A 20,259-nucleotide genomic window follows, 5' to 3' on the forward strand; every position below is an offset into this window, starting at 1 on the left:
CCACGTACATGTCTTTAAAGGATCTATCTGACTTTTACTATGTCACATACAGACAACTTTCATCAACATCGCTGGAAGTTCTGGAATCAAAGAGCTTTCCAAGCACAAAATGTGAGATGTGCCTTGTCTTGCAGTACTCATGGATACGTGAAAACAAATGAGTGGAAAGCAGGTAAAAATTAGTTAATACCAAGAATAATATAAAATTATCTACTTCAAACTTCTTTTTAAAATATATGGGAATATAAAACGTTATTCCATCTATTATTTCCTGTCCTGTATGCCATTCAAAGCTAGTAGCTTGAGAATTTTTAAAATACTGTCATTACAAACCTTAAGATCATCTTGAAATTGATCTGTTTTTTCTTTCATTATCTTTCCATGCTTTTCAAAGATCTCTGGCATTTGTGCATACCATCGAAAAACATTACTGTTCAGTCGAATGTCTGCTGGTGAAAAGATGACACATTCTGTCAGGAAACCAACACGATTTACGGCATCCACTAATTTCTGCTCCAGTTCAGGCATGTCACACGTTTCCACTTTCTGCATACAGGCCTAGAGAACAGAAATTAAATGGGAAGATATTTTTCATATAATTTAATGCCAAAATAATGCCTGATTTAGTTAATTATTAACTTTAAAAGCTTACTTTTTACAAAGAAAATTAAATAAAACTAGAAAAACATTATCTGAAAAGGTGTTTATTTGGAATGGCATCATATTAGCCATTTTTACAGCATGTAACTTGTTAATACAACTGCCTTACTAGCTATTTTATTGAATAAAACTCAAAAGAATGAACAAAGCTATATGCACGAAGGTTTGGACTAATGGAAGACAATTCAAACAGCCGTTGTGTGTGTTGCAGGTTTTGGGAAAGAAAGCGTGGTGCTACCAAGGAAAAATTAGTAAAATAAGTACAAGAGAAAAGAAGAACACACTTCAGAAAGGGAAGCACTGTATGGCCCAGTGTAAGATTAGGTCTTCCCTAGCAGTAAGAATATCAGGAATACAGACAGCCACTGTACTGCTGATTATGATTAAAACAAAAACCATGCTGTTCTTTCAAAGTTGGCAGTAAAACCGCGTTGATACACGTAGCATTCTGTACGGTACTCTTAACAGAACAGCAACACAGCCCTGTTTAAACAATAATTCATAACACAGCACTCTGAAAGCCTCTTAACAAGAAAAGAGTTGTATTAGTAAAAACATTGACCAATTGCACAGATCAATAGCGTACCAGTACATGCAGATATTACTTGATATCCATCAATTACAGATACAGAAAAATTTAATATGATGACACAACATTGTATCACTGGAAATATTTTTTCTTTTGAAAAGCAGTTAATTTCTCACTGATTCTTAAAGACGGCACCTTTACCTTGAAGGATGGATTAGAAGTCATTATTTTACCCAAAATATCTGCTAGGTAGCATATTGCTGACAGCCACTTGGCATCACAGAAAAGGTCAGCAAAATTAGAAACACTTTTCTTTTTGTAAAAGAAAAACGCGTAACTCGTCTTTAAGTTTGACAACCCTTTTACAGATAACCAACAAATCTCTGCGTGGCACAAAAGACTTTCACCCTGTCTCAATAGAAACTATTATGTAGATTCTACTACTTAAAGATCTTGTTTTATAAAATTAACCCCATTGGTGACACATTGTGGAACTTTGCGCACTTCTGGCTCCAACACCTTTGCTGCCACAGCAAACTTATGAATGATGCAGTGAATTAATTTCATGTGTGGTGCTACCTCTGCAACCTCACCCCAGAATTCTTTTTTTATTCTGGTCAAAGAAGCCACTCCATCAGTGGTTACATTTGAACAGTTTTTCCATAAAGCATCGTTTTTATTAAAGAAGTCATTTACTGTAGAGAATATATTTTTCTCCAATACATCTGTACTTTAGTGGCTCAGAAAAAGGTGGTTTCTTCATGTATTTCGTTACTGAAACAGAATCTAGCAAATACCATAAACAGAGGTAAGTTAAACATCCGTACTTTCATCCACCTGTACAGCAAATCTCCCACACTGCATGATTTGTTCTAATACTTGTTTCTACAAATCTTCAGCAATGTTTTCCATGCGTCTTCCAACAGTATTTGATGACAAAGAAATGCGTTTTAGTTTGTCACCACATTGGTTTTCATGTACTACTTCAGCCATTTTTACCATAGCAGGAAGAACAAGTATTTCCCCAGTGGTATGTGGCTTTTTCTCTTTCACTATTAAATAAGAAGAGGCTTCCGAGTCTTCTAAGCATGGATCGTTACATTTTGTAGAGCACTGGATTAAGTATTGCATGACTTGAAACTTCACTGAAAAAATCGCAAAGGTTTCTCTTCACCATCTGGATGCTTAGTTTTAACATGTCTTGCTACATGTGATGACTTCATACTATCATTAACTAATATCTCACGGCACAACAGACATTTCAAGCAAGGTTCATCATTAACGATAGTGGATGTCAATTCATATTTCAAAGAATCCTCCTGATAATTTTGAATCATACCTGTAAAGGGGGCAACTTGCATATGCTACTGCTTAAGGCCAGAGCAATAGTATTGGTAGTTATTTCTTGCTTGGATTCATAAAAAATAAGAGAGTACCTTAAGTTCCATTAGTTCCTGTGTATTAGATGGAGCAGTAAGGGCTTTTTCTGATATTCTCTTAAACTCATCACATAGTCTGAAAAATACATAAAATAACCAGTTTGGCATGTGTATTTAGATTTAATCATTGGACAAATCGCATACATTTATAACAGCACAAATGAGATCAACGTATCCTTTAAGGATTAAAAAAAAAAAAAAAAAAGCAGGGGAAATGAAATTAAGTACATTTCAATACATATTTTCAGTTTGAGAGTTACCTCACATTCATGTCTTGATGATCTTTGAACATTTTGGAAATAACTTTTTCACAAAGAGTATCTGCTCGCTTTACCAAAGCACTTATTAATTTCTCACAGTGCAATTCAAACATTCCTAGACGGAAACACTGCAATACAAATACAACAGTTGTCAGAACACTGAATAGCTTTTGCCTATTTTCTCTCACTATCTTAAGCAGAATGCCAGGGATGTCACCTAGGAACTTAGTTAAAATATAAAATGCTTTTAAAACTTTCAAGTGAAGAAGGGAAAGAAAAGCTACAGATGCAAATAACTGTTTTTCTGTATCTGCACATGGAACTTCACGTAAATCTTACTTCTATTGCTTTTTACCTTGACAAACAATCTACTTCCTAAAAAAAAAAGGCATCTACTGTCTGTAGCAGTGAATATTGTCTGGTGAAATTACAGAGTTTGAGATAATCGAAACATGGTAATCTTGCTTTACTGTTAGAGACAAGTGACATTCCTTAGGATTAAAAAGGGACTCTGCCTCCTACAAAGTCTCCGAATCTAACGCTTTCTTTGACTAGCGGGCACCAGCTTGACTTCTGCACATAGAAGCCCTCATGACAGGCCTGTAAGTACTAGTTTCTCCAAAAGTGAGGTTTGCACTGAATGCTAGGAGAGAAACAATTTAAGGAGAACCACTTCAGCCTTCTGAGTTCTTTTTCAGAATGGACGGACAAAGGATTCTTATCACAAAATATCCTTACAGTGACAAAAAGAGCAGTTCATGTTAAGGATCCACTCGCTGCCTTACATGCTTGGAAGGAATCGGAGTGGCTGGACTCACACTCTCACTCCTTCACATCCAAGAGGAGCATACTCTGAATGCCTTCAGAAGTCCCAAAACAATTTCTAGCAAAAATAACTAAGTCTCACTTAAGTACGGCAAATAAACACAGAAATGCTAACACGTCAAAAACTACTTCTGCAAAAATCAATTTTATTTCACTTTAATTATCTCACAGCTAATTATCATCTTTGACTGACAACATTCTTAGTACAAAATCAGCATTAAAATGATATCCGTATCTGTTTATGAATATTATGATCATTTACCTTCCTAGAAGTGTATTTTATTTCCTTAGCAAGTTTTTGGTACTTTGCAATTTCCCTTTTCATTTCTTCAAAGGTATGCTCCTCTGACAGGAATTGATCAACATCTTGTTCAGCTTGTTTGTTTATCAGGAAGCTGTACTTATCATACAGCCTGAGATGTTCCACAGGTGCAGCACTTTCTTTGATAATTTCTTCTCTGATCCTTTTCTTATGTTCATCCAAGACCTCATCTAGGATAACAGGCTTCAAGACAGATGATGAGGATTCATCTTTTGGCTTTAAAAAAAAAAAACCAAAACACAAAAAACCCACATTTTCAAATTACAGTTATGTCTGTAGCTCAGTTAAGTCATGGAAGATAAACAGGATAGAAAAATCAACTAAATGTTACTTTAAAATCTTCCTAATTAAAGTCTGATTATAAATCTAATTTTGTAGATACAGCTACTTACATTCTACTCCCAAATTTCTTTGAATCCTAGCTTACGAATGTTTGCCTCCAACAAGTAGGAAATCAGAGCTGCTTTATTCAGAAACTCAGAAGTCCACGTACTTATCCACCCAAAATGATTCTATCAAGAATTTTAAATTTAATCCACATGGATTTTATTTTTCCGATTTACACAGGCATGATTTCAATTTTGCTATCAACTGATGAATCTGTAACAGTCCAAATATGGAAAGCACTTTCCTGTAATCCCCTAGAAGTTCTAAAGCCTTGCTCTTGTGCATTTAGCCACGCTTAAGACACATCTTTTAATTTGCCTTTTCACAGATTATTGATTAGTGCTTTTGTAAAGCATAGCATACTACTCAGGTTTCTGCTTGGCCATATGTTCAAGCAAAACAAGAGTCGAGGGTTAGCATCTTTATTTAAAACCCAAGTTGGTGCTAAACAGAAAGGGCAAGAGAATGTTTAAAATTTAAATGCATCATTTTTTTGGCCATACATTTGTAGTAGCTGCTGCAGAAAATAACTCATAGAGGAAACTAGTCAATTCTTGGCTTTTTATTTGCTTAGAGAACAGTGATTAGGCCTTTTATTAATAAAACTAAAATGATTTCAAAGTGTTCCAAATATAGTCCTGAAAGACTAATTATAATATTACTATGTGAGTTCTGACAATATGGCTATTCATTAAAATACCTAGGAACTAAATGTATCAACAATATAATGATTAAAAAAACCCACACGAGTACTGTAATTTCTTACCCAGTGAGAAAATAATCTGGTCTCAACTCTTGGTATATCACTGACAGCTTGAATCATAACAGTATAAACATTCAGCAACACATCCTCATAGTCACTAAAGTCAGGTTCAAATTTAATACGGTCATTCTCAAGGATTAACCTCAGGATTAAACCTGGGTGTTTGTAGGCTTGGACCAATTTCTAAACAAGAAAAAAAAAAAAAAAAAAAAAGACAGTAAAGTATGTTAACCTAAATCATGCAGGAAAAGTCAAAGGATCATTATGAATTACTCCAGCATATGCATTTTAAGTTGTCAGGACTTTCATTGCAAATGACATTCCATAATCCTTACAAAAATACTTGTGTAAGTAGGAAGCATGTCTCTGATAAAATTCACATGAACTGATGTTCGTTAAGATGAAATACAATGTTATTTTTGGTAGGCACAAGAGGCATCCTCTGTACACCAACGAACAACTTTACAGAAGTTATATGCATAGACTGAGGTAGAGCAGCTTTACAGTAGTAGCCCTAACAAATGTAGCAATATATGAATTATTATGTGTACAGCGGTACATGCATTCATCCTCTGGAGCAGTCACCATGAATCTACTAACCAAAATAAAACGTAAGAAAAAAAGTGTTACATCCAATTTTATTTGCTAAGCAAGAATCTGATCCACACAAACTGAGTATTATGAGGGTTACATTGTCGATCCTAATCTATTCCAGTATGAAAATTTTTATATGGTTTTGTCCTTGGTGGCATAATTTGATTTTTCATCATATCTTTAATCTGGATCAGGCATCTCTTAACTTTCCCACATCTGCTAACACATTCTAACTACACAACAAATTAATTAGGAAACAGGAGGAAGCATTTTATCACTACTAGGTAGCATAAGATCACCATATTAAGGATAAGAGTAGTACTGTTATTAATAATAATAACAGAAAATAGTACCGTACACATCAAAGCTCACTTAAATCAGAAGCATACAAAGCAATTACAGGGGAGCAGGAATGAAAAATATATGCTCTGCTTCCACAACATGATTCTTTACTTCCTTACGTTCTCTGCGTGTTTTTTCATCAATATTATCAGGAGCCAGAGTTCTGTGGACAGCAAGGCTGTATTAACAAAAAGCTGAATGAAGAACCAGTTGCACTCCAAGACATCAAATACCAATGAGAAGTATTTATCTCTACAATAGCCATTATGTGAGTGCAACAGAGAAACTCATTTACTTTTTCCGCCCCCCTCCAAGAACTGTTCGTCAAAGCCTGTAGTAGACACCTACTAACAGCAGAGATAAGACTTCTGCACGGATCGGTATTATGGAGAGGGAGCACGACTGCAAGATGCAAACGGCCTTTATATTAATGAATTTCTACTGTATGCCTAAGTGACTGCAGTGTCTTCTTGAGGATATCAGATTTAAAATATGTTGATATTCCCTTTTTACATGACAAAAAAAAAGTTATTTTAACTCTACTTAATAAATAATACATTCCTAAAACATTCTTTTTTTCTTCCAGAAAGCACCTGCCACCACAGTTCATACTTTTTTCCTATTACTTTTTTCAAAAGAAAAATAAACAGGAAACAAAATTTTAGGTACATGGATAAACAATGCTGCTAGTGTGCATATGAAGGACTACTTACTGTAGGTTGCACAATCAGATCTGTAAAGTCTTGAATTGAATGTAAAAGTAATTGCTGCAGTTGACGAGTCATTAAAGTGGCAGCACAACAGAAGAAAGATTCTGATTTAGTGAAGCTGGCATTGCTGGGTTCTTGTTTTCGTTTATTACCTTGGTAGACGATTTTCTGCACTTCTGGAAACCACCTTAAAAGAATACAGTATTTTTAAGTTTTTCAAGTAATTAGCATTAATAAACCTGTGGTTTTAATTTAACTGCTATAAATGCTTATGTTACATGCAGTCAAAAGATGCTGCAGTATATTGGGAAACTATCGTTTAACTTAAGTTAGCCATATGGCAGTAACTTTAAATTCTAAGGAATTGCGTCTCTGAAAACGTCATCTGTTATTATAGAACCATATTTAAAACATAATATCTTATGACAAATTTGCTTTCTTGCTTTGGTCTCCTATTTCTGAGGACAGGCAGGCTTCACAGGCAGCACACTTAAGTCCCAGAGGCTCTGTGCAGTTCATTATCCATCCTTCTAACCTCAGTAGATGTTAAGATGTGAAAGCAATCCAAAGAGAATTTCTGCCCTGTTGCCCTTAACCAAAATGAAATTGGCTCTGGCGTTGCTGGGAAATAGGAAGGAAGAAAGCACAGAACTGCAGCCTTCAGTTAAGAGTAGAAAGGTTATTTCAGGGTCAGAAATAAATATACCTGAAAATAGCAAAGGCAATACATAACAGAATCGTAGACAAGTATGGAAGTAAAAACCTACAAGGTTAATAGCATGAAAAGACAAGTATTTGAGACTACAGTAGTCTCGACAGTTGTTTTATTTAATTAAAACCTGAAATAGTAAAAATGCAGTAATACGTAACTGCAGGAATCAAGTAGTATTGGTTAAAGAAAGATCAGATGCATACAAACAATACAGTTTGGCCACAAATATCTAAAAAAGATCTAGAAATTTTGCTTTATTTGAAAACCTAACTGCAGCATACTGAGCGCACTACCAAGAAAATCGCCTTTCTTCTTTTAAATTTTCTCAGGCTGAATATACAAACCTTATGATATCCCAACGCTTTGCTTTTGAAAAATCTTAGTCATAATCTCCAAAGTCAACCAATCTCATTAACACAACATTTTCAGATCACTCTGCTATCAGAAACCACTACAAAACTGAGAATATATAAACTGAAATTCAAAAATCATCAATAGATGTTCTACAGAGATACTGTTACTGACGTGACACTAGGTTAATCTTCCTCTCAATGAGACACTTCCTTTGCATAAAGTAGGGATGGGGCAAGTCATATCATAAGTCATAAGTGCTTACATCACAGTTTATATTCTAAAATGTCATAACTTATTGATAACAGCAACATTGTATCTTCTCATTTATCCAGCACGAGTCCATAAAATAAAAGCTTTTGTTATAACAGACCAAAACATGTATTTTGTCAGCGTCCCTCCGAGAAGTGAGCAAAATACGTCACACCAAAATTCAGCCTAAGGAATCTGCACAAATCATGGTAACATGCTTAATATTTACACAGCAGTTTTCACTCACGGGCCTCAAAGCATTTCACAACACTGCATCTTTCTCTAGTACGTATTATGAAAATGGGTCATTCCTCCTCTCTCCAGAAAGCTCAGTGTTCCAAAAGCAGCTGAAGAAAAAGTTAAAGATTTCCCTGTAACTTAAGAGATATGGACACAGTGGATCATACTTCTTAGACAGAATCACTCTGGATTTTCCAATTTCCTTCATGACTTTATTCTGGAAAAACGAGAGTTCCTCAGCTAATTGTTTTTTGTGGAATATTTCTGTATCAAGAAGGCGGAAGTTCCTGAAACAGAAAATAACATGAGTATTTCAGGAGCATATTCACTGCATCTTGTTTCAATTCTTTGTTTCCATAAAATGTTTTTCATATTTCACATTTCAAACATAAAAGGTTTTTAAACGTATTTTAAACACTTAAAAATAACGTTATTTTCAGAAATTAGCTTCTCTTGTTTCAGAACTGCCAAATGTAAACACTGCAGTACTGTCTGTATGCATGGTCTTAAATTCAAGTAGTAATTACTACATTTGATTATATTAATAACTATTTTCAGAAGCAGAGTTTGTGTGCATGTTACTCACTATATACAGGATCAATCATTAAAAATTCTGACTGCATTAAATAGTATTCCTTTCTAGGACTGGATGGATTTTTACAAATATTCTAAAACAATGTAGAAAGAAATAAATAACCATCTCAATTTAGCTTCAAAATAGTTTTCAGGTTTTATATTTTTAAAAGACATCATCTGAATTTTCTCTCCTACTTAGCAGATACAACAAAAGTTAAAAAAAAACAACACTCCCTGCAACTTGTTACAGCACCTGGCCTGGACAGCTCAGTTCATTCTCTTTTGTATCACCAGTCAAGAAATAAGGAAGCAGTTTGGTCTGCTCTGGGAAGCAGAAAATAACAGCCCATCTAATGCTTTTTTTCCTTGTTAATCAGATAAGAGAAAAAACCTTAAGTGCCTTGCGAGGCAAGACAGCAATCCTTCTCCTCTTGGGAGACAGACTGTTTTGAACATTCCTGACTTGGGAAAGCCAGAAAAATAGAGTCAAATTTAAATAGAGATTAAGAGACTATACTAAAAGCAAGAGAGACTATTTCAAAAATGGAAGTCATATGCAAAAATAAATTATTTTTCAAACATGTCAGAAACAGGAAGCTTGCCGAGTCTGTAAGATAACGAAGAGAAAATTAAAAAAAAAAAAGGGGGGTGGGGCTTAGAGAAGATAAGATCATAGCAGCCCCATTCTGGAGCCTTTCTGTGCAAGGAACATAGTGTCTCAGAAGGGTCAGCAGTACAGGTCGTAGGAAAAAAAAAACACACAAACAAACCAAAAACCAAAATCACAAAATGCCAGGTCCCGATGGCATCTCACCCAAGCGCTAAAGACAACCAAGTACAAAACAGCTAAACTATTCAACTTTCACATGTAGCTTCTCACTTAAAACTGCCTAGATATCAAAGGAAACAGAGACAGCAAATCGTTCCGTGTGATTTCTGGGGAAGTACAGATAGGAAAGTTTGACCTCTATAGAGGAAAAGTTGGCAGAAACTCTTCAAACCATAAAGTTAGAGGGAACAGACAAATATATTTGGGATAATGACTTTTGAACAAAGCCATCGTATCCACAATTCAGATGCATTTATTGTAGCAGTCTCAAATTCAATAGGGCAACTTGGAAATCTTAAATGGTCACCACCCATTACTTCCCTATATAGATTCTGAAATGACTGAGCAACTGAAACCTGAGAGGCACAGAAAACACTCACTTAAATGAGGTCTCCCACAAGTTCTGAACAGCAAGCATTGAAGGATTTATTGCATGCAAATTTTCTTTCAGGTAACTGCACGCTGACAAGAAAGACTTGTTCCAAGGCTTTGGTACTACTTCTAGCCTAAAAAAAACCAAACCACAAAACAAAGAAGAAACAGTAGGATTACTGTAGTTGTGCTAAGAACTGAAATATTTGTACATTTGCTTTAAGATAATTGCTTGCATCCCAGAAAGCACAGAATTCAGGAGATAAATCTAGCTTTCTATTCATTCTTCAGACATAAAAAAAAGTCTTCAAATATTGACCACTGTATAAAAAACCAAAAAATATGAGAAATATTGGCAAAATCGTAAGAGATCTGTAACCCATTCATAGTCCCTTATATTTAGCATATAATAAAATCATTATACATATCTAATGTAGTCAATTAATATGCAATTTTCTACAGTGTGTAGTATCTATGTTTATGCTCAACACATCAAATACATAAAAATTCGTAAGTTCAGAACCTTTTTGTAAACTCAGCTGATCTACTTCCAAATTTTTAAAAAACTAATATTAAGCTATTTTTGTGGGGGTTTTTATATACTCATAGGATTATTTTGCTTTAAAATCATTGTCATTTTTTACAGGCAGTCTGATTTTAAAACATTAAGCATTGCAACTTAGGAAGTATACACTGCAACCTTTAAGTTGCAAGGGAAAAGCAGAAACACTCCTGGAAAATTTGTCGTACATCTGTAATAGTTTTGTTCCTATTTTCATAAAGAACTCCTACCAAAAAGTAAAAATTTCTGAACTTTTACCCATTTCTCAGTGAATCTGTATTCTATAGGGGACAGAAGAAGTAGCTACAGAAAGTTAAGTTAAAAAATTTCAAGATTTCAACATCTATCTTACATGTTTCTTCAGAATAAAGTTTCATATTTCAAATACGGTTAATGGAATAAAACTGTTTTACCAATGATTATTCTACTAGGAGAATCCTGTACTTCAGGATTTGCATGTAAGCGTGACATAAGCTTATACACAAACTACTGTGATGTCCTACACGGTTCCTAGAAGATATGGAAGATCTACAAAGAACCAGCTGGAGGATGGAATCCTACCTAGAGGATACAATAACAACAATAATTTCATCACATTATTTCTCTTCTCAAAACGCAAATTGCTTAAGTAACATCTGTCACAGACAACTCTTCTATTATATTCTAATGCCTATCATTTGATTTTTAAAAGTACCTACCTCAAATCACAGGCCAGAAATGATTTATAACAGAACCTTTTAAGTTTCTAAAACCACTCAGTAATGCTACCCCCAGTACAGAGCCTGGTTGGTGTCAGTGGAAACGTTCTGTTTCTGCAGCATTTGTAAGATTTCATTCCTCTACGAGGCAAATGTATTTTACCAGTCTGAGCTGTAACTATGAAAAAGGAACCTCTTCACTTTCACATCTCAGGACTAATTAAAGTATGTTCTAGGAAAGCTGATATTAGGTAGGCTGAGGCACACTGGACAGATGTATGATCCTGGGAGCAGCACTATACTTGCTTTCAGTAGACTGCAGACTTTCTAAGGCAAGTGTGAACAAAACAGAGATAGTCCATTACTCTAAACAAAGGCCACCCCTGTTCACTCCAGTATGGAAGTTGCTACATGCTGAAAGACCCGGCCAGAAGAGCCAGGCAGCTGTCAATGGTTATACTACATATTGCTGAATTGTTCTGAGGAACAAAACAGTCTGCATTTATTACACTCTTAAACCTGTATGTATCGAGCCAAACTGTCACAATCTGTAAATAAGACAGAATTTCAGTGAAATCTGTGAAGAACATGCTATTGTTCCACTGATCACAATGTAGTTTATACATAAGCATTTGGCCTCCTATATCCCATTTTCAAATTCTGTGGGGCTAATTGTGAGACTTCTTACTAGTTAAGCACTGCTAAACAAAACTAGTTCCAAACCATCTTTCAAGGTAGACACATATTTTCCAGGGTTTTTCGAAAGATGCTGTATAATCGTTACTTGAATTTGCACAACGAATAACTAAGTCCTATTTGCAGCTGACACTACCAGTAGGTATGAAGACTGTTCCTTATACATGCTATTCTATCTCACTGTTCTCTAGTCAGTGTTTTTGAACGCATATATTTTCTTACTCTGCACGATGAGGTAGAAGAAAATTTTTCTTCTTGTCTTCATCTTTTTCCCTGGTGTCTCTTAAAACAAAGTCAACTGAAAAAAATATAAAGAAAGAAAAGAAATAAAAGTCAAAATAAGCTTAGTGAAGGAATAGAATCATAGAATCATTTAGGTTGAAAAAGACCTTTAAGATCGTCAAGTCCAACCGTTAACCTAACACTGCCAAGTACACCACTAAACCACGTCCCTAAGCATCACATCTACACATTTCTCAAATACCTCCAGGGACAGTGACTCAACCACCTCCTTGGCAAGCCTGTTCCAATGCTTGACAACCCCTTCTGTGAAGAAATTTGTCCTAATATCCAATCTAAGCCTCCCCTGGTGCAACTTGAGGCCATTTCCTCTCAATCCTATCGCTTGTTACTTGGGAGAAGAGACCGACCCCCACCTCACTGCGACCTCCTTTCAGGTAGATGTAACGAGCAATAAGGTCTCTCCCCTCAGCCTCCTTTTCTCCAGGCTAAATAACCCCAGTTCCCTCAGCTGTTCCTCATAAGACTTGTGCTCTAGACCCTTCACCAGCTTCGTTGCCCTTCTTTGGACACGCTCCAGCACCTCAATGTCTCAACCAAAATGTTCAAATGTACAACTCATTGAAATGAACAGTTTCATCTAGATATACATGAAAAGGGATTCAGGAGAAAGTTATACTATTAAATAGGGACTTATAAAATAAAATAACATTTTTAAAAAGTGTTGAAAGATCAAAAATACTGAATGGTATTAGTTTTGATCATTACAAGGATAAGAAAACCTGAGTATTCATTTAAATGTGCCTCTAACATCCAGGAGAGCACTTTTATACAACTGTTCCGCAGCAGTGGAACAGTAGCTCTCAGCAGTGAACAGCACTCAACAACGAACACTTCTGAGTATAAGCAACTTGGAGAAAATGCAAGTAAACTAGAAACCTACCTATAGCCTTTTTTACACTCAGAAGATAGTCGTCTTTAATTTCATCAGTCAGTGAACGTATACTTTCATCAAGCATTTTCAGATGTTGTGGAATTAAAGCTAAGATGTGGTCTAGCCATGAATCATCCATTGAAGCCACATTTGCTGTATCAATTCCTTGGCGAATGTAGAAGTAGTATTTCTGCAGGATAAAAGATTAAGATGCACCAGTTACTAGATGTGTACTTATTTCTAGTACTAGAAAGTCATTGCTACTACAGGTTTAAAGGTGAGAGAAAAACAGGGTACAGTGGCATAAGTTTTATTCCATTTCTCCAATCAGAGTTAAATAACAAAAACGTCATTGAAGAATAGACATAACTCAGAAATCTGGCTTTTGTTTTTGTTTTGCTGTTACAGTTCTACAATTCTAAAGAGACGCCTCTCCTTTGCACTGTCCCAGTACCAATCTTATCCTTAAGGAAATTTTCAATATATATATTAATCATCATTCCAGTGCTGCCATTATTATCCCTTAGGTCTGGGGCTGGACCATATAGAAGAAAAAAAAAAAGACTAAAGTCACGCATTCTGCAGAGTTTTGTGTGGATATGCACTGTACAGCTAATGCACTGCTCAAAATATGAATGTATAACCACAAATAAGTACCACTGCCTGGATGCTAGCATTTAAACAGGCATGTGAAACTTCAGGGCATTAAAGGAAACACAGATGAAGAAATAGACTAAATTCAAAGAAATGCAGAATGGAATATCAACTGGAAGATTACCAATGTCAGGAAGTAACACAAGAATCTATTTCATTCAATTTAACCCAAAATGAACTTAATCTATTTTAAATATAAATTAACCACAAAATCGTACACAATTGTGTCATATAAGGTATCTTAAACCAGAAAGAGAATGAAGTACATCCTAGTCCTTAGATAAGGGTAACCCAAAGAGAATTGTCTTATGGATTCTATCTGCTGAGACAAAGCAGTGCACCCTCCCTTGCAAGTGATTCTCACCTTAAGCAAGTGTAGAAAAGATTCATTTATTACTTCCTGACCTTGGTTATCCTCCAGTTACTATTCCATTCTGCAATTCTTTGTATCATCCATACACCCCTAATGTTCCACTCAACAGTAACAGTACAAACAATACATTGTGTGAAACTAACAGTGGAACTAATAGTGTCGGTCATCTCTCATTGTGTCAATCATCTTGTCAATATTTACAATAAATGACTGGCACTGTATTTCACTTAATACTCTAGAAAGTCTTTAGCTACCAAAATATCCTTCTCTATTGATGTAGAAGAATCTGCTCTTGGAGGCTGGGTTCCATCATGGGATGGAAGCTGTTCTTCAGTAAGGTCTTGCTGTCTGAGACAAAAAAAAACAAAGAGTATGTATCACATTCCTCAGATACATTTTATTGGCATAAGTAATACATGGTCATCCTACATGTCAGTTGTGAACAAACGAAACAAAAAAAGTAACTGCCTAAATTTTACAATGAGCAGAAGACATTCTGGTTCAAAAGGAACACTGAAAGACGTGACTGAGTTTGTATTTTATCTGCTGAAGTCCAGCTTTTAGAACTGGTGATATAGCTCATGCTCATATACATACTTTTGATTTACAATCATTAACATTTTAAAATAATTTAATTTTAAAATTTGGTTCCTCTATCAAAAAAGAAAGACTCGTTATTCAAAGATAAGGAAACTCACAATATAATGTTAACAAGAGCACTTCTGAAACTTTTTTGAGTTTTTTTCAGATGACTGCTGCTATGCAGTGTCGAAGTTGATGGTCCAGCACCTGCTTCATCATCTCTAGAATCCTGTATCTTACGTCTCTTGGATCTCATCCTCAAATATTCTCCTTGCACGAAATACATTTTGAAATTAAGTTCAAAAAAAAATTCAAATGTATCATACATAGGTTTATGTTTCTGATAGGTTTTCTTTAGTAGTACTAAAAACAACCTTACCAGGTGAACACTCATTTTTTACAGTAAACTCATCTGACTCGTCATCTTTCTGTTCTTTGCTCAGATGGAATGAAGGACAAGTCTGCTGCCACAGAGGTTTAGACCTTGCCTGGAATAAATATCTTATATTTTAATTTTACATTTGTTGTAGGTGCTACTAACACACACTTCAAGACTTCATAAATACAGCAAATCAAAGAAACTGTAGCCTGATGTAGAGCAGGAATAAGGCAGCATACAATAAACTACAGCTTATACATCGCCCTGAAATTCTAAATAGCCAGACCATTAGATAAGCATGTTAAACTTGTATGTAATACTTGTAAACTCTGTAGTTTTACACCTTACTTAAGTATTTTGAAACTTGTTCAAATATCCCACTTTCAATGTTAATCTCCACATACAGATGTAATACACATATACAGTGCAGAGAGAATATACACCTCAGCATATATCTGAACAAGAACCACGGTCTTCACATAACCATGCTGTGACGCGCGTTTGAAAAGGAAAGCTTTCAGAAAAAGTCAACAAAACTACCTGAGATAACTGTGGTAGTAAGTTCGCTGTTCTCTTTGCCAACTTCCCTTTGCCATTTGGGCTGGGCTTGGGGTGAAAAAAAAACAACAAAACAAACAATGAAAATCACAACTAGACATTTAAATTACTACTAATATTAGACTTCCAAGGAGTACTTAAACTTGCAATCTAGCTACAATTCCATTTTTATCTCTTATATAATGATTTTTACACATACAATTCCATATCACTTCCCCTATTCTTCCTAGAGTGTTTCCATGTTGAATTCAACTTTCTTGAATGCCTTTGAAAAAATTACACGTCTGAAAAATTAATATTAGGCTGGGAAGCATTTATGTTACCTTTTCACCAAGATACACATTAAAGCATTACAAGATACCACTAAATAATACAAACAAATAAACAAATTTTTTACTCCCGTTCTTCAGTCAGCATTTTTTAAAACACAAAATGGTCTTTTTCTTTTCCTCATGCATAAGCTTTCATTTAAGAGCATCCAGTATTCTCTGTCTTTCCACAACGCTGATCTCTCAGCATCAGACACCAAAGCTGTCTGTCCAAAAGCACCCTCTGACCATGCCCAGGACTCTGGCTAGCACATTCTAGATAAATACACCACTTTCCTATAAACAAACAAGACAATCTAGTTGTAAAATCATTTTAAATTTGCTCTAACGCAACTGCCTTTGGCTGTTTTTCTATTTCTCCTGTTTCACACCACCACCAGAACCCCCTGGCACTGCCCACATCGCCTCTTTCCACGCCGCTGCACTGGCAGTAACACTCCACGCCTACGCTACAGCCGTCCTTGTTCGGCTTTGTGCCTAATAGAGGAAAGACGCAAAGCGTGCAGAAAGTTTGTGTGGACATACCCAAGCGACCCTTAAACAACCAGACCCGGCTACCATTTGCAATACAGTTGCTCTGATCCTGAACTCACACAAGTTTTAGGCACTTAACTATCGACATGAATTTTGCAGTCAAGGATAAACTCTGGCAATTCCCAAGGAAGTCAAATATCAGATCAGGCTCCAAAGAAAATATCATTCAAAACACAGGAATGTGACAGTGATAAATGTATAGACATATCTGATCAGTTGTTAGCAATCTCTTCATAAGCTCATCTGTGGTCCAACTTGTGAAATGGGAGCAAACTCATTCCAGCTCTAGGGAGTTCTTCCCCTGAACCTGATGGGGAGAAACTCCTTGACAACCACCAGCTGCAAGAGGGAGTCCTACAACAGAATGTTTTAAGTATCTTGATTCAAAATCAACAGCACTACTCTTTTAATGAACCAAAGATCTCTCTTCCCCCTTTCTCTCCCCAAAGGAGATTAAACACATCTGGCTTCCCCTTGAATAGAGATCAAAACATCTGGTAAATTAAAGTACCCTAAACACCAAGCAGGCCAATTTTTATATTTTAATATAGCATGGTCCGTGCGCACAGTTTTCACACCTTGAAATTCTAATGCCCATACCAGTCTCATAGCCTGCAATGACATGGACGATGAACTTATTTCAGCACAAATGAGGGAAAAGCAGTATTATAACCAATACAAAAAGATTTACAGGACAAACCTGCTTTTTTCTGGTAATCGGAGCAGTGTGACTCTACTGGGAAAACATGAAGCCATTTATTTCTCTGTAGTCTAACGTATTCAACTGCAAAAAGATCCTTATCACAGACCATGTAACAGTTACCAGTCTTTTCTAATACTAGCATGAATATGTGTCCTAAGAGTGTATCCACACTGCACCATAAAACCACTGCTTCCCAAGCCAGTAAGCCTGTAGAATGCCGTGTAGCCTACGGACAGAGTTTGGGCTGGTTCAGACACAGCTCTATACAAACACGCTATGGTAGAATCATAGAAAAAAACAGGCTGCAAAGGGCCTCTGACTGCCCGCTCTCCTCCTCAAAGCAGCACTAACTACAAAAAGTTGGGTCAGATTGCGCAGGGCCTTGTCCAGTTGAGATGTGAAGTTCTCTAAAGCAGCGGCCTCTGTGGGCAACCTTCTCCCTTGCTTCTCACCTCACTATAAAGAATGTCATCCTGATGCCTAGTCAGAACTTCCCTTCCTGCAGCTTGAAAGCATTGCATCTCCTCCTGTGCTGCACAGCACCAAGAGAAACCCCGCACCATTTTCTCTCTAATTCAGGCACTGGAAAACATGTTCTCTTCTCCAAGCTGAACAAACACAGTTCCCTCGGACTCTCCTCATACACCAAGGGCTCCAGCCCCCTCACCATCTCAGTGGTGACCTGATGGACTCTGGTTCATGAACAACTTTACAGCTGCTGGACCAGAGCTTAGGTGGTTCTGAATCTCAAGCATAGACGCGCTTTGTTCTTGGTGTCTTGTGTAATGAGACTGAAATATAAAGCTCATTGTTTCTCCAGTGTGGATTCTAAAGCAGATGGCAAATGCTATCTACTACTCTGTGAAGGGAATGGACGGGGGAAAAAAAGCTTTATTCAGGAGAAAATGGTTTTGAACTCCTAGAAGAGTATCACCTATTTCTCTCAGTAACAAGGTCCACAGTCTTAATTCTTAGATTCCTGGTTAGGAACAAATAGCAGAAACCTGGGTATTTTTACAAATAATAGGGCTACAAAAATAACTAAGAGTATAGCTTGTCTTCATATACAACATTACGCAGTTTTGTTTAGATTTTCTTTTGTGGGAAAACATAGAATTCAGCACCACAACTTATACCTCTGAGGAGCTGGTACTGCTAAACTCAGTGTTGAAATTACTTCCCTTGAAGACAGCGCTGATATTTTGCAATATTATACTGCAAACTTACTACTGGCAGTAAGATGTACTAAAAAGGGAGTCCTGGACAGCGAGGACTATCTCCGATCATTATGAGCAGCCAGCTCACACCCTCTAATATGCACCTCTAGAAGAAACACACTCGAAGAAAAACTGGTGAGCAATTAATTCACTGAAGGAAATTACTGAATGATTTCTCTTAAAATATCTCACATGTTTCATGAGAGGAAAACAAACGTGAATGAGAACGTCAAAACCAAGAGACTAAAAGAAGAGGGTTGACTTCCTAACAGGAGAACAACACGATTTAAGAGGGCAGACTCTTCCTTATAATTACATTAACCAACTACAACCCAATCAGGCCACTAGAGAAATAATGCAAATTAGTGTAAGTTAATGCCTAGTGATTTAAAACCATACTCATAGCTAAAAGCTTCTATTGGTATTTGCTTTCAGCGCTTAAGCTTCCTGCAATTCTGGAAATAAACAGAATTAATTAAAATCGCTTCACATTTTAAAAACAAACAAACAAAAAACCCAAACAAAAAAAAAAAAAATGAGGAGAGGGCTTGTGACATAACGTTTTGTACCAAGACAAAGACTGAAAATCCTTTCTGTGGTTTACAACAAGATACCTTGAGGAGCCACCCTCTCTGAAACCACCACAGGAACAGCCGCCCAAACCGAACGCGCCTGCGTAAATGTGCACCAGTGAGGCAATTAAAGGAAACGTGGGCAGCAGCAAGGCGGCCGACGCCGCTTCTGAAAACCTGATTTAAGGGGTTGACAGGACAGACACCGCGGCTCGATTTTTCCGGAGGGTATCGGTCGCAACCAGCCTGCGACTGACTGGACGGCATACGGGAGCCTTTCTCCACGCACACGGCTGCCCACCACGGCTCTGCTCGGAGCGTCAGGGATGAAAAACCTAACTTCGGCAGCCTCACTCCAGCTTGTTAATTAAGGCTTAAAGGAAAACCAACGCTGTTCGGATCAGAACAAGCCCCCTCCGGCAGCCAGGTGCGCCCGAGCGTTCTGCTCGCCGCCGCGCGCGCGCTTCTCAGTGCCCCGGCCCCCCGTCCTGCCCCACGGCCCCGCACCGCGCCGGGGGCCGCCGCGGCTCTCCGGGCTCCCGCCAGAGCCGGGGCAGGCGCCCCCGGCTCCGGGCTGAAGGAGGCGGAGCGGGCGGGCAGAGCCCGGCCGCGGGGCTGCCCGGCTGCCGCGGCAGCCCCCCTGCCCGCCGTACCTGCTCGGTGCCCATGGCTGCGCGTCCGGACGCCGCCGTTACCCGGCAGCGCGAGCGCATGCCAAGCAGCGGGCGCGAGCGGCGGCCGGTCCCGGAACAGAGCGGGCAGCGCCCGCCACTCCCGGCGCTCCGCAGCAGGGCGGAGTGAGGCGCGTTACAGCGGCTCCTGCCAACTCGTAACGCGTTATCGAAGCGGCGGCGAACGCGCGGCCTTGCGGCAGCCTAACCCCGACCCCGCGGCAGGGGAGAACGGGAAGAGAAACGCCCGAAACGCGCCGTCGAGCTGGCGGGCAGAGCCCCCGCCGCGCCCGGGGAGCCCTCCGCAGGGTCAGCACGGCCGCCCGCTCGGCTGCTGCTGCCTGGAGACGTGCAATTCATCAGCTCGTCGGCGACAGCACAGATGCCACCTGCG

At 37.9% G+C, this 20,259-nt stretch overlaps 1 protein-coding gene across 1 annotated transcript in view; it reads right to left on the reverse strand.

The window, feature by feature from the left end:
• Positions 1-19,862, reverse strand: part of DNAH7 (dynein axonemal heavy chain 7) — a 122,234-nt gene extending 102,372 nt beyond the window's left edge. The window contains exons 1-15 of the mRNA XM_086616016.1: positions 19,848-19,862; positions 15,822-15,887; positions 15,282-15,390; positions 15,019-15,172; positions 14,575-14,668; positions 13,303-13,483; positions 12,342-12,417; positions 10,172-10,297; positions 8,554-8,673; positions 6,835-7,018; positions 5,189-5,368; positions 3,976-4,251; positions 2,889-3,016; positions 2,626-2,704; positions 334-558 (exon numbers count right to left, since the gene is read on the reverse strand). Coding sequence (XP_086472142.1) covers positions 334-558; positions 2,626-2,704; positions 2,889-3,016; positions 3,976-4,251; positions 5,189-5,368; positions 6,835-7,018; positions 8,554-8,673; positions 10,172-10,297; positions 12,342-12,417; positions 13,303-13,483; positions 14,575-14,668; positions 15,019-15,172; positions 15,282-15,390; positions 15,822-15,887; positions 19,848-19,862 — 2,013 coding nt within the window. The remainder of the gene's footprint in view (positions 1-333; positions 559-2,625; positions 2,705-2,888; positions 3,017-3,975; positions 4,252-5,188; positions 5,369-6,834; positions 7,019-8,553; positions 8,674-10,171; positions 10,298-12,341; positions 12,418-13,302; positions 13,484-14,574; positions 14,669-15,018; positions 15,173-15,281; positions 15,391-15,821; positions 15,888-19,847) is intronic.
• Positions 19,863-20,259: the final 397 nt, after the last annotated feature.

This window comes from Tauraco erythrolophus, chromosome 8, assembly GCF_009769465.1.
Source record: "Tauraco erythrolophus isolate bTauEry1 chromosome 8, bTauEry1.pri, whole genome shotgun sequence".
Classification (NCBI taxonomy): domain Eukaryota; kingdom Metazoa; phylum Chordata; class Aves; order Musophagiformes; family Musophagidae; genus Tauraco; species Tauraco erythrolophus.